Below are 13,807 nucleotides of genomic sequence, written 5' to 3' on the forward strand. Positions count from 1 at the left end.
TATTTCCTCTGTTTCTCTTTCTCCGCTTTCTCCGCCTCCTCCGCCGAAGCAGAGCGGCAAACTCAAACTTTACAGGACCCGGAAGTCTTTCAGCCTAATATCGCGGGCCGGGCCTGTTGTGTTTTATTTTTTCGCACACCGGCCAGGGCAGCGGTTCAGCATGAGCCAGATTTTGTTCCAGCAACTCGTCCCGTTGCAGGTGAAATGCAGAGACTGCGAGGAGAGGTGAGGTTCGCGTTACCCCGTGCCCGTGGGTGGCGGTTGGGGTTGGGCCAAGGGGAAAGATGGCGGCCCCCGCCAGTGCGCAGCGGCCTGCGGGAGGGTATCCAGCCGGAGTCCCCGGGAAGACACCTATCTGGGACCTGGCTTTCTCTCACTAAGTAAGTTTTCCGTCGCCGAGAAGGGAAGTGTGTGAGGAATGGGACGCTGACCTGCATCAAATTAATTTAAAGAAAAACTTATCTCTGAACGTTATCGTGGACATTATAGCCCTTTGCTCTTTGACAGATAAGAACTCCTGCTGAGAAAATTAATTTACTCGAGGGCTTACGAGTTCAACGCAGGGCGGGCACTAGAACTCAGGCCTTGGTTCCCAGCCATTTTTCCACTCTTTTTTGCGTTATATTGGAAGTAAGTTAAGCTTCGATTTAATGAACTATGTGGTATATTGCTTCTTTTTCACATTAGTTACTAGAGATAAGATAAATTACTTTTAATAGACTAAAGACGATTGGGGAACACCGTAAATTCATTTATCCTTTAAACAAATATTGCATATTTGCAAAACACCTGCTAGGCACTGGGGATGCAATGGTCAGGAAAAAGTCCTTGCGTTCGCGGAGTTCACATTCTATTGGGGTAGGAAATAGTCGCACAGAAAAATGCAGAATTACAACTTTGACAAATGAGGTGGTGCTGTTGAGGCTTAAGTAGAGAGATCTTGGCGAGAAGTCAGATCAGACCAGATCAGTCGCTCAGTCGTGTCCGACTCTTTGCGACCCCGTGAATCGCAGCACGCCAGGCCTCCCTGTCCATCACCAACTCCTGGAGTTCACTCAGACTCATGTCCAGCGAGTCAGTGATGCCATCCAGCCATCTCAAGCTCTGTCGTCCCCTTCTCCTCTTCTTCTGGCGAGAAGTCAGGAGACTTCAATTTTGTCTCAATTCCACCAGAGTGGCAGCTGTCTCATTTGTAAAACTGATATAACATGCCTACCTACATGGTTGTTTGTTAGGAGGATCAGGTGTGGAAATGTGACTAAAAATGAAGACATTGGTATATTGAGCTACCAATAATGTGAAACTGGTGTATAGTTCAGAATTAGGTTCAAAATCAACTGGCAGGCCAGGCAAGTAGATGGTACCAAGAACAGCAGCTGGTAAGTGGAGATTTATAGGTTAGTTGGTGGTTCTTTTGTGTTGCCCAATATGGGAGCAACTATAGTTGACATTTGAAATGGATGTAAAGTGAGCTAAGGTACATAAGAGTAAAATGCACACTAGACTGAAGACTTACTATGAGAAACAAAGGAATAGAAAACATTTCAATTTTTATATTGATTATGTGTTAAGATGACAATATTTTGATATGTAGGGTTAATTAAATATATAACAAATTTATCTGTTTCTTTTATGTTTTTTTAATGTGACTTCCAGAAAATTAAAAATTATATATGTGCCTTATATTTGTGGCTCCATTGTATCTCTATTGGATAGCCCTGTTCTAGAATGATTATAGAAAGAAGAAAGAAAGGTGGGGGGCATAATTTCTAATTCCAGTATCGAGGCTCCTTAGCCCATTGCCTTTTTTTGTAGACAAAGTTTTATTAAAGTCAGCCATTCTCATTCGTTTAAGAATTGTCTATTGCTGCTTCTGTGGTATAGGAGGAGAAATGAATAAATGTGACAGAGACCTTATGGCTGGCAAAGCCGAAAATATTTACTATCTGACCCTTTACAGATAAAGTTTGCCAACCTCTTATGGGAAAAATAGTCCAGACTTAAGTAGTCAAGGCCAGTTCAGCTCAAGTATTTATGAAAGCCTGCTGTGTACCAGGCACTGTCCTAGGTGCTGAGAATATAAAGCTCTTCTCCTTAGCATCTTCCTCCAATGACAGCAACAGCAACAAAACTATTTTCATTCTAGCTCTCAAGGAACTCACTTTAATAGAGGAAACAAAAAGTTCTTCCATTTAGAGGTAGTATAGCATAGGTTAGGAGTTCAGGCTCTGATAAACAACAAGGTCTGGGACTATATTTAATATCCTGTGATAAACCATAATGGAAAAATATGCAAAAGAAAATGTATGTATGACTGAGTCACTTTGCTGTAGAGTAGAAATTAATACAACATTGTAAATCAACTGTACTTAAAAAAAAAAGGGGTTTATAATCCCTCTGTTTTCTACATTAAAAAAAATAGGCTATGGAGCTACACTGTTGAGGTTCTACTTTACCAGTTACTGCTTGATTCTGTACAGTTTTTCTTACTTCTCTGTGCCTCATCCTTATAATTGATAAAAATAAAGTACCTGTTTGTGGGATTATTATAAGCATAAAATAATACATATGAAGTACTTAGAACAGTGCCTGGAACTTAAGAGCATTCACTAACCATTAGCTATTATTGAAGAGTGATTAATGCATGAAGTAAAGTAAAGGAACTAAAGTCATAGAGAAAAAGGAACTTCAGTTGAAGACAGTGGTAGGGCTCAGAGAACTATGTCTGGAGAAAAGTGGTACAAAATTTTGAAGCCCATGGTTTGACACCAGCCTACTTTTTCATTTTATTTTTCCCCTAAGCTCCTCTTCCCAATATAGCAGTCATGCAGGGCTATGTACTCTCCTCTGAGTGCACCTGATACTCTCTTAATACTCTACCTTTACTCCAGCTCTCCCTTCTACCTCAGATGCTTTTTTTTCCACGACTTCTATGTCTGTCTTAAATTCTTTCTTTATAAGGACGTTTTCAAAGTTGCCTAAGTTGAAATTAATTGTCCTTATTTGTTTGTTAGATAGCATGGTAAAAGAGAAAGATTTGAGTTCAGATTTGGGCTCTGTAGTGTGACCTTACCCAAATTTGCAACTCTGTGCATCTCAGGTTCTTTCTTTGAATGATGGAGATAATATTTACTTAACAACATTGTTGTTAAATAAGTTGATATAAGCAGGGTGCCTGGCAGACACTTAATAGTGTATGTATTAAAGCCTTAGAATACCATCAGAAGCAAATCTAGGATAAAGTCATTTAATATCATCTCAATATGAGGTCATGAACCATGTTTATTTCTGTTTGTATCCCTGGCACCCAGCATAGTACCTGGCGTAGAGCAGCTTTTGTTTGAATTGAGAGTTTAAGGTCAGAACTATTAGGTGGCAGAGGTGGCTAGGATCCAGTTCTGCTAATGCCAAATCTAACTGACAGGAAGGATGTTAAGCAGATTTATGACATTTATTTTGAGAAACAGCACTTTAAAAATTGTTTTTTAAACTTGTTTTATACTGTTCCTATGATGTTCACCATTACAGTGGAGAAAGATTTCTGATTTCAGATCCTCTGAAAGCTCACATTTTCCTATAAGTTATTGCTCTGGAGGTTTTTGAACTGAATATGGGAAATAGTTTTAACTTATGGGGTTCTCCTCTTTTTCTTCCTGTCATCTAATGCATATAGGCTTTTGAAATGTGTGTGTTACTCGCTCAGTCATATCCTACTTTTTGTGACCCCATGGACTGTAGCCTGCCAGGCTCCTGTCCATGGAATTCTGTAGGCAAGAATACTGGAGTGGGTTGCCATTTCCTACTCCAGGGGATCTTCCTGCATCTCTTGCATTGGCAGGCGGATTCTTTACCACCGAGCTACCTGAGAAACCCACACATTTTAAAAAGTGTAAAGTTATCAACCACAGTGTCATATCATGGCAGTATGTACTAGGAAAAACTTCAGAAGATGAAAACCAAACATAATGACATTGTAGAGCTGAATGGCCCTCACAAACCTGACTCGATTCACTTTTCTTTTAAGTTAGGAAATTGAAAGTTGTTGTGTTCCTCCCCTCCGCCACCCTGCCCACCACTGCCTAAGAATACGTAAATGGAATTGGAGTAGGAATTCAATATTTTCACATATATTGCTTTAGATACTAGAAAAATAGAAATGAAACATTTTCTTACTTAAAGATAATTCTTCCTGTCTTTGTGCTGTTTACCGGTACTGTTCTTTTTTAGATATTAATATACAAATTATGGTAATCGCATCATGTGAACTAAAATTTAACATCCAGTCATATGTTCAATAAGAAATTTAACTAAAATGACATGGATTGAACCAATGTAAACTGCAAGTCAGAGCATAAAAGACTAAACTATTGAATCTAGCCTGAGTCAACTATTACCAGGTTTTTCCATCAACACTTAGTTGTTATGTCTGTACTTCTGTGGTAGAATGTGAAAAAAGTTTAAAATACATCTTTAAAAAAATAACTTAATATTGAACAAATTCAGTTTATTTTCCCTGCACATCAGGAAAAGACCATTATTATTTAATTCTATCAGAATAGTTTGAGAACCACTTGTGCAGAGATGTATTTTCACCATTACCCCTTTATTTCCTGAGGTTTTTTTTTTTTTAACATTTTTGCTCAGTTTGATTAATGTTTATGAACACCTTTATTTATATGCCTCTGTTTGATACTGAATTTTCTAAGATGCAGTATAGAATGAGCAAAAAGCTGTGTTTTTTCTTTTTTTTCTTTTAGGGTTTAGAGTTACTCTAGGATTAGATAGATAATTGTTGATAGTACTTACATTGTATGGAGAGTCCGTTGAGCAATGTAGTTTGTGGATCTGAAAAATGTGTGTGTGTGTGTGTGTACATAAGGAAAGTGAATATGTTATCTTATTTCCTTGGTTGTAGACATTCAGAGTATTCTGATTCTCAAATTAATTTGGTCATTTCAGTTTTTTATTTTTTATTTATTTTCAGTTCATATTTTTATGTGAAAAATCGTTGTAAACCTGATGGTTTGCTTTTCAGTAGATGCTATTTGAAAATCAGTACAGTGAGGTTGTATACCAAGCTAATAATAGGCATTCCACATCATTTATCTCATTTAATCCTCACAACATCCTCTTTTTACAGGAGAGAAAAAATTTAGCATCAGGTTAAAAACCTGATTACTTGTGGAAAAACAGGAAGTTAAATTTCAAATCCATCGAGTTTTCCAAACATGTATTCATAAGTTAGGGACAACCTGTGGAGGATCTTGTGGCTTAAAATGGAAAATATTAGCTATACAAATGGTAGTAATAATTTACTGCATGTGAATGTTTCTGATAGTTGGGCATATCTTTTCATACAGGAGAGTGAGTATTAGACTGAGCATTGAACTACAATCAGTTTCTAACCCCGTTCACAGAAAGGTTGGTATTATATATTTTGAAATAAATATTTTTCTTTTTCTGAAAAATGGTAATTTAGTACATTATAGTTGTTTTAATTCTTTAAGAATGTGAGATCTTTTGTTAATATCATCTTGCTTTTTAATTTTGGGCCATTTAATAACTTGCAGATCTGGGATGGTAAAATCTAAGACAACAACTGAGAGATGATATACCATATATTTCTAAAGCATGCGAGAGTTGGAGATTGGGACAACAGTCTCCTTAGGTTTTGCCCGTTGCAGTTTTTTGGCTGCATCACATAGCTTGAGGGATCTTAGTTCCCAGTCCAGGGATCATACCCATATCCCTTCCGTGGAAGCTTGGAGTCCCTAACTGCTTGGGAATTCCCTCATTGCACTTTTTAAAGTTACTCAAATATATATTGCTATCCTGTAGAACTGGTATTTCATATAAATGTGAGTATAGAATGAATTGAAGCACTGCAGGGAGATATTCTTGAATCTTTTTGCCTTTTGACAATAGTTGTTAAGAGCATCAGTCTTATCTGATTTAAAAGTGTGAGTCATTAACAGAGATGTGATATAGAAAGGAGGGTGAAGAAATACATCTGTTTTCTCTGTGTTATAGCTTTCCCTTAACATATTCAAGGATCTAATAGTAACAGCTTCAGTTTTTTTTAATAGCATCTTGGGGTGGGTTTAAAAAAATATTTAAATAAAGCTGCTTTAAGAACAGGGCCTTCTGAGACAGAGCAAATACCTAGATTGCTAATCTTCCAGGGTGAAAAAGAGAGGGTGAAAGTCGATCAGTCGTGTCCGACTCTTTGAGACCCCATGGACTGACCCCCGTGGATTATACAGTCCATGGAATTCTCCAGGCCAGAATACTGAAATGGGTAGCCTTTCCCTTTTCCGGGGGCTCTTCCCAACCCAGGGATCGAACCCAGGTCTCCTGCATTGCAGATGGATTCTTTACCAGCTGAGCCACAAATTTTCTGGGAAAGAGAGTATATATTCTTACATTTTTCCTTATGCCTGCTGTACCTCTTTATTTTCTAGCTCTACTCATAAGTGGTTTAGATTTTTCTAGGACCTTAGCAATTCCTCAGTAGCCACAAGTAGATTTTATTTCAAGGCAGAAACTTATTCTTAACCTGAATGCTTATGCTTTATTAGTGCTCTGACATCTTGCTAGTCCTGTTTTCCTTCTGCCAGTGTTTTCTGAAGTATAGGACTTTCCTGTTGGCTTTAGATGCTGTGATGATCTGCCATACAGTAAATTTAACTACTTGAAAAGTGGTCTTTGTGAAAGGTATTCACTTCGTTTGAAACTTGAAAACAGATGGGGGTTCCAGATCAGTGGCCACCTGGAGTGGTAGAGAATATGCTTCTGGGAAGAAACCCTGGCAACCTGTCACCTGATACCCCTGTCCTCTGCCTGAGAAACAAACGCTCCTTTCTTACCTGGGTAGATGACTATCATTTCTGCTGATGTATTTGCCATTTTGGAAATACCAGACAATTAACTTGAGGGAAACTGAAAATATACTTGAATGTGACATCAGTGGTAAAAAATATTTTTGTCATATTATCTTAGTAGACCAAGAGGTAGGTCTGAACTTTCTAAGCCTCTGATAGAATGATACTCATCAGCTTTCAACTCCTAGCATTTAATTAACTACTATAGACCCCATCACTTCTCACCTTGCACCCCATGTGGCTCTCAAGGAGCGGAGTATCCATTGCTGTTTAAGATGCTAAAATCCCCAAAGACATTAAAACCTAGCAGCACCAGAAAGCAGAGCCCTCTGAGCTATAACAGAGATACATTGATGCTATTATGATTTCACTTCCATGGAGGAAGAAACTACTCTGAAAGCCAGATCTACTGAAAACATCAAAAATAACAGTCTTTCTTTTAGGATTTAGTTATCCGTCTGACTGATGATGCGGATCCATTTTTTCTGTATAACCTTGTTATTTCAGAGGAAGATTTTCAGAGGTAACTAAATTTATTTTTCTGATCTTATATTTAATCTAAGAATAAGTAAGTTTTTAAGTTTTATGTATGTATCAGTGCTATTCCTTTGAAACACGTACTCATTAGGAACAATTAAGTATTTGGGGATCACTGGACTATTTATACTGTAATGTTTCAGGCTGTTTTTGAAAATACATATTTCATAGATTATTAGCATTCTGTTTAAAACAGCTCAGAAATTTGGAGCTTTATCTAGATTTATTGACCTTTTCCCTCCCACTGAATAAGCTCTATAAAAATCAAAGTTTCCTAGCTTAGTTCTTGACTATGATGGGTGTTCAGTAAATAAAAAACTAACCTTTCAGGATGTTATTTATAACTACATACAGTAATTAAAATTCTAAAAAAAAATTTCTTTTCCTGTCTTCTGTGTAGTTTAAAATTCCAGCAAGGTCTTCTGGTAGACTTCTTAGCTTTCCCACAAAAATTCATAGATCTCCTCCAGCAGTGTACTCAAGAATATGCGAAAGAAATTCCAAGGTAAGTCTCAGGAGAGCACTATTATCATTAAACTTTTCTCAAGAAAGACTCTTCTTTGTAAGAAGACGGCAAAATATTTATGTATTTTGAGTATCTGTGTCTCTTTTCAAAGCTGTGCAAAGAGCTTCATAAATCTCAAATTTATAAAACCAGAAATATTTACCCCCTAATTTTCATATCTTGACAAAGCCATTAAAGTTACCTGAAGTATTTAATAGCATCAAGTATGTGTTTTTTCCCAAGGTTATATTCTATTTATAGTTATTATAAAATATTGGCCATGTTCCCTGTGTTTTACAATATATCCTAATAGCTTATTTATTTTATACATTGCAGTTTGTACCTCTTAATTCTCAATCCCTGAACTGCCTCCTCATTCCCTCTGCCTGCTAGTAACCACTAGTTCTCTATCTCTGTTTCTTTTTGTTATATTTACTAGTTTATTGTATTTTTTAGATTTCTCATATAAGCGATATGTAGTATTTGTCTTTCTTGACTTATTTCACTTTAGCATAATATCCTCTAGGTCTATTCATGTTGTTGTAAATGGCAAAATTTCATTCTTTTTTAATAGCTGAGTAGTATTCTACTGTGTGTATATATATACGCATACATATCAAGAATATGTGTATTCCACATCTTCTTGATTCATTCATCTGTTGATGGACACTTGGGTTGCCTTCATATCTTCAGTTCAGTTCAGTCGCTCAGTTGTGTCCTACTTTTGCGACCTCATGGACTGCAGCACGCCAGGCCTCCCTGTCCATCACCAACTCCTGGAGTTTACCCAAAGTCATGTCCATTGAGTCAGCAATGCCATCCAACCATCTCATCCTCTGTTGTCCCCTTCTCCTCCTGCCTTCAATCTTTCCCAGCATCAGGGTCTTTTCCAGTGAGTCAGCTCTTTGCACCAGGTGGCCAAAGTATTAGAGTTTCAGCTTCAGCATCAGTCCTTCCAATGAATATTCAAGACTGCTTTGCTTTAAGATGGACTGGTTGGATCTCCTTGCAGTCCAAGGGACTCTCAGGAGTCTTCTTCAACACCACAGTTCAAAAGCAGCAATTCTTCAGCTCTCAGCTTTCTTTATAGTCCAACTCTCACATCCATACATGACTACTGGAAAAACCATCGCTTTGACTAGACGGACCTTTGTTGGCAAAGTATCTCTGCTTTTTAATTTGCTGTCTTGGTTGGTCATAATTTTTCTTCCAAGGAGTAAGCATCTTTTAATTTCATGGCTGCAGTCACCATCTGCAGTGATTTTGGAACCCCCCAAAATAAAGTCTGTCATTGTTTCATTTGTTTCCCCATGAATTTGCCATGAAGTGATGGGACTGGATGCCATGATCTTAGTTTTCTGATTGTTGAGTTTTAAGCCAAGCTTCATAATACTGCTATGAATATTGGGGTTCATGTATCTTTTTGAATTAGTGTTTTTATTTCAGATATGAACCCAGGAATGGAATTGCTAGGTCATATGACAGTTCTATTTTTAGTTTTTTGAGAAACCTCCCTACTGTTTTTCACAGTCCAACGGTGTTGGAAAGTTCCCTTTTTTCCACATGCTTGTCAGCATTCATTATTTGTGTTCTTTTTGATGATAGCCATTCTGACAGATGTAATATCTCATTGTGGTTTTGATTTGCATTTCCTTGATGATTAGCCATGTTGAGTATCTTTTCATGTACCTGTTGGCTATCTGTATGTCTTTGAAAAATGTCTTTTCAGGTCTTCTGACCATTTTTTAGTCAGTTTGTTTATTTTTTTCACATTGAGTTGTGTAAGTTGTTTATATAGTTTGGATATTAACCCCTTATTGGTCATATCATTTGCAAGTATCTTCTCCCGTTCAGTAGATTGTCTCTTTTGTTGGTGTTTTCCTTTGCTGTGCAGAAGCTTTTTAAGTTTGATTAGGTCCCATTTGTTTATTTTTACTTTTATTTACTTCTGTTTTAGGAGACAAATTAAAAAAAATGCTACAGTTTATGTTAGAGAGTGTTCCACCTATGTTCTCTTCTAGGAGTTTTATGATTTCTGGTCTTACCTTTTGGTCTTTAATCCATTTTGAGTTTATTTTTAAAAGCTCTATTTATTTATTTATATTTGGCTGCGCTGGGTCTTCGTTGCTGCACTTTCTCTGGTTGTGGTGTGTGGGCTTCTCATTGAGGTGCCTTCTCTTACTGAGCATGGCTCTAGGGCGCAGTCTTCGTAGTTGCAGTGTGTGAGCTCTAGAGCAGAATCAGTGGTTGTGGTGCAGGGCGTTAGTCGCCCACAGCATGTGCAGTCTTCCCAGAGCAGAGATTGAACCCATGTCCGCATTGGCAAGGAGATTCTTAATCATTGGTGGGTGTGTGTTAGTTGCTCAGTTGTGTCCAACTTTTTGCAACCCCATGTACTGTAGCCCCCCAGGCTTCTCTGTCCATGGTGTTCTCCAGGCAAGAATACTGGAGTGGATTGCCATTCACTTCTCCAGAGGAACTTCCCAACCCAGGGATTAAACCCTGGTCTCCTGCATCGCAGGCAAATTCTTTACTGTTTGAGCTCCAGGGACCACTGGGGAAATCCGAGTTTTATTTTTATGTATGATGTTAGAGAATGTTCTATATTGTTCTTTTACATGTAGCTGTCCAGTTTTCCAGCACTACTTACTGAAGAGACTGTCTTTCCCCATTGTGTATTCTTGCCTTCTCTGTGGTATGTTAGTTAATAATAAGTGTGTGGGTTTATTTCTGGGCTCTGTTCTGTTCTATTGATCAGTGACTGTTTATGTGCCAGTATGCCAAACCAGACTGTTCTGACTTCAAAGCTTTTAGTAAGGTCTGAAGATAGGAAGCATGATTCGTCTAAGTAGTCTGTTCTTCTTTCTCAAGATTGTTTTGCCTATTCGAGGTCTTTTGTGTTTGCATGCCACTGCTGCTGCTAAGTCGCTTCAGTCGTGTCTGACTCTGTGCGACCCCATAGACTGCAGCCCACCAGGCTCCTCCGTCCCTGGGATTCTCTAGGCAAGAACACTGGAGTGGGTTGCCATTTCCTTCTCCAAAGCATGCATGCATGCTAAGGAGCTTCAGTCATGTCTGACTCTGTGTGACCCCATAGATGGCAGCCCACCAGGCTCCTCTGTCCACAGGATTCTCTAGGCAAGAATACTGGAGTGGGTTGCTATTTCCTTCTCCATACAAATTAAAAAATTTTTTGGTCTAGTTTTGTGAAAAATGCCCTTGGAGAATGGATGGGGATTGCCCTGAATCTGTCAGTTGCCTTGGGTAGTGTGGTCATTTTAACAATATTCTTTCAATCCATTTCACTATTTACACTAATTAATCCATGGTATATCTTTCCATCTCTATTGTCTTTGATTTCTTTCATCAGTGTCTTGTGTTACAGTTTGCAGATTACAGGTCTGCCTTCTCCTTTAGGTAGGTTTATTCCTAGACATTTTATCCTTTTTGCTGCAGGTGTAAGTGGAAGTGTTCCCGTAGTTTCTCTTTTTGATAGTTTGTTGTTAGTGTTCAAGTATATGTTTTTCTGATGAACTTGGACAAAGAAGATTTTGGGTCCAAGTGTATCCATATTTGTTTAGTGCTAACACCTGATCCTTTCTTTCTAAAGCTTTCCAACCTTTTATCTATAAGTTTCATCAGTTGGTGATTCTTGTTTGAATGAATTATTTCATTAGTAAGTACAAAATTATGTTTTTCCAATTCCATCTTTCTGTATTTATTAGGTATAATTCTTCTATGAAAAATAACTTCCTTCATCAGTAAGAGCTATTTGATTACTATGAAAACTCTTAGAGAAAGGGATAAATGCTCAGTTCTTATTTTTAAATTGTCAGTTTTCAGAGTGAGGATTGTTACTCTAGTTAGTTTTCTGGTTTCAGTGGGTTTTGATTTGTTTTTGTGTTTAGTCTTTTGCTTTCTCTCCTTATCTGTTTCTCATTATGAACTCATGGAGATTTATATATTCACTGTTTTCAATCAGTAGATAAGTATCCATTTTGCTATTTACACTAATCCAGTTTTACTGTTGGGAGTCCTTTCATGTTGGCCCCTATGATTCCAGCATGCTCCCTTTGCTGATCCTTTTAATCACTGATAATCCAGTGGGGCTCATTATTCAATGGGAGAGTTGTCACTGTCTCATAAATGTGTTATGTGATACTTTCTCTTCAAAGGTTTTTGCTGCAGTTAGTTTCTACAGAAGCTATTTTGGATAACTCACCTGCTCTTTTAAATGTGGTAGAGACAAATCCTTTTAAGCATCTGACACACCTCTCACTAAAACTTTTACCTGGAAATGATGTGGAAATAAAGAAGTTTCTAGCAGACTGTTTGAAATGTAGTAAGGTAAGATTTAAATTTAAATTGTTTTCTTAAAATAAGTCCCAAAGCTCTCTGGTAATCCACTGAAAAGCTATATTGCTACTAGATTTTATTTTCTGAATAAAGTCTTTTTAAAGGTATCCAAGAAATTTTTATAACACACAGTGACTTTATTTTATTGTTTTAGTTAGGCACAGTACTAGAAGATAAAACAGATCAGGAATTAAGAAACTTAGGTCCCAGGGTTTTTACTAATTTTCTGTGACCTTGAGCAGGTCACTTAAGCTCATGGTGTCTTGGTTTCATTAGCTTGTGGATATGTATGGAAATATTTACCCTCTGAGCTATCTTAAATGAGATAAAATATATGAAAGTATCTTGAAGATTACAAAGTGCTCTATAACTATATAAAATACACGCTCAAGAAAACAACATTGGGATGCCTCTTGAGAATTTTTAGAAAGTCAAATACTATGAATCAGGACATCTCTGGATTTAAGGTTAGGCAAATCCAGAGGTCTTGCCAGTGCAGATTCTAACTCAGAAGGTCTGAGGTGGAGCCTGAGATTCTGTCTTTCTAACAAACGCCCAGGCTGGTGCTGATGCTGTATACTTCATTGTACTTTGTGTAGCCTAGCTACAGATGATTAAATTGTAAGCTGCATAATTTTATTATTTTTATAAATAGGAAGAAAAATTATCATTAACACAATCGCTGGATGATGTTACCAGGCAACTGAATTTCACCCAAAAGGTAATTCAAGTTTGATTTTTTCTTTGTAAGTCATCCAAACATGGGCTCTGAATTGCTTCTTAAATCAAGTCTAGGCTTTTATGTATTTTTATTTTCAAAGCATGCTACTGTTGAATTCATCCTTTTTGTCACCCTTCGCCTACCAGTTAATTGTCTTAATCTGTGCTTTTTCTTATTCTCTCCAAACATTTCTGTTATCCCCAGTATATGACACATTCTCTCCAAGTCTTCATTAAATAATGTATAGTATTTGTCACATGTTCTGCTCCTCTTTTTTTCACCTCATTCTTCTTGTCTAAATGGCATTTTAGTTCCTGTCTTCTAAATCTTTCCTTCCTTCTGTTTAGAATTAATTCTGATAGATTAATCATCATTTCAATAATAGCTTCTCCTTGAAATTGAGGATAAAAGTATTTGATAAGCTGCATGGCTTCAGGTAGAAAATTTTTCTGCACCATATGGACCATCTTGGGAACCTGTGTTACTGGTTTTTAGGTGTATAAGTAAACTACAGTTGACCTTTGAACAACGCAGGGGTTAGGGACATCAGCCCTTTGCACAGTTGAAAGTCCTTGTATAAGTCTGTAGTCAGTTCTCCATACCTGTGTTTCCACGTCCTCAGGTTCAGCCAACCATGGATTGTGTAGTACTGTAGTACGTATTTATTGGGAAAAAAACTGAGTATAAATGTATCTATACATTTCAAACCTGTGTGTTGTTTAAGGGTCATCTGTACTACTTATGACTGACTTGCTCTACCCTGGGTTGCTTTATTTCTTAATGCCAGAGGAGAGGATTGAGTGGTGA

The 13,807-nt window shown here is 37.5% G+C and overlaps 1 protein-coding gene across 2 annotated transcripts in view; it reads left to right on the forward strand.

Moving 5' to 3' along the window:
* The first annotated feature begins 15 nt into the window (after positions 1-15).
* The window catches only part of SASS6 (SAS-6 centriolar assembly protein), a 39,672-nt gene continuing 25,880 nt past the window's right edge, over positions 16-13,807 (forward strand). Inside the window, exons 1-6 of one of the 2 annotated variants that reach the window (XM_070367605.1) lie at positions 16-225; positions 5,361-5,421; positions 7,325-7,404; positions 7,819-7,923; positions 12,099-12,270; positions 12,935-13,000. In XM_070367605.1, the coding sequence (XP_070223706.1) occupies positions 161-225; positions 5,361-5,421; positions 7,325-7,404; positions 7,819-7,923; positions 12,099-12,270; positions 12,935-13,000 (549 nt within the window). In that variant the 5' untranslated portion in view covers positions 16-160. The remainder of the gene's footprint in view (positions 226-5,360; positions 5,422-7,324; positions 7,405-7,818; positions 7,924-12,098; positions 12,271-12,934; positions 13,001-13,807) is intronic. The other variant, XM_005906514.3, reaches the window with a different exon arrangement.

Source organism: Bos mutus, chromosome 3, assembly GCF_027580195.1.
Source record: "Bos mutus isolate GX-2022 chromosome 3, NWIPB_WYAK_1.1, whole genome shotgun sequence".
Taxonomy (NCBI): Eukaryota; Metazoa; Chordata; class Mammalia; order Artiodactyla; family Bovidae; genus Bos; species Bos mutus.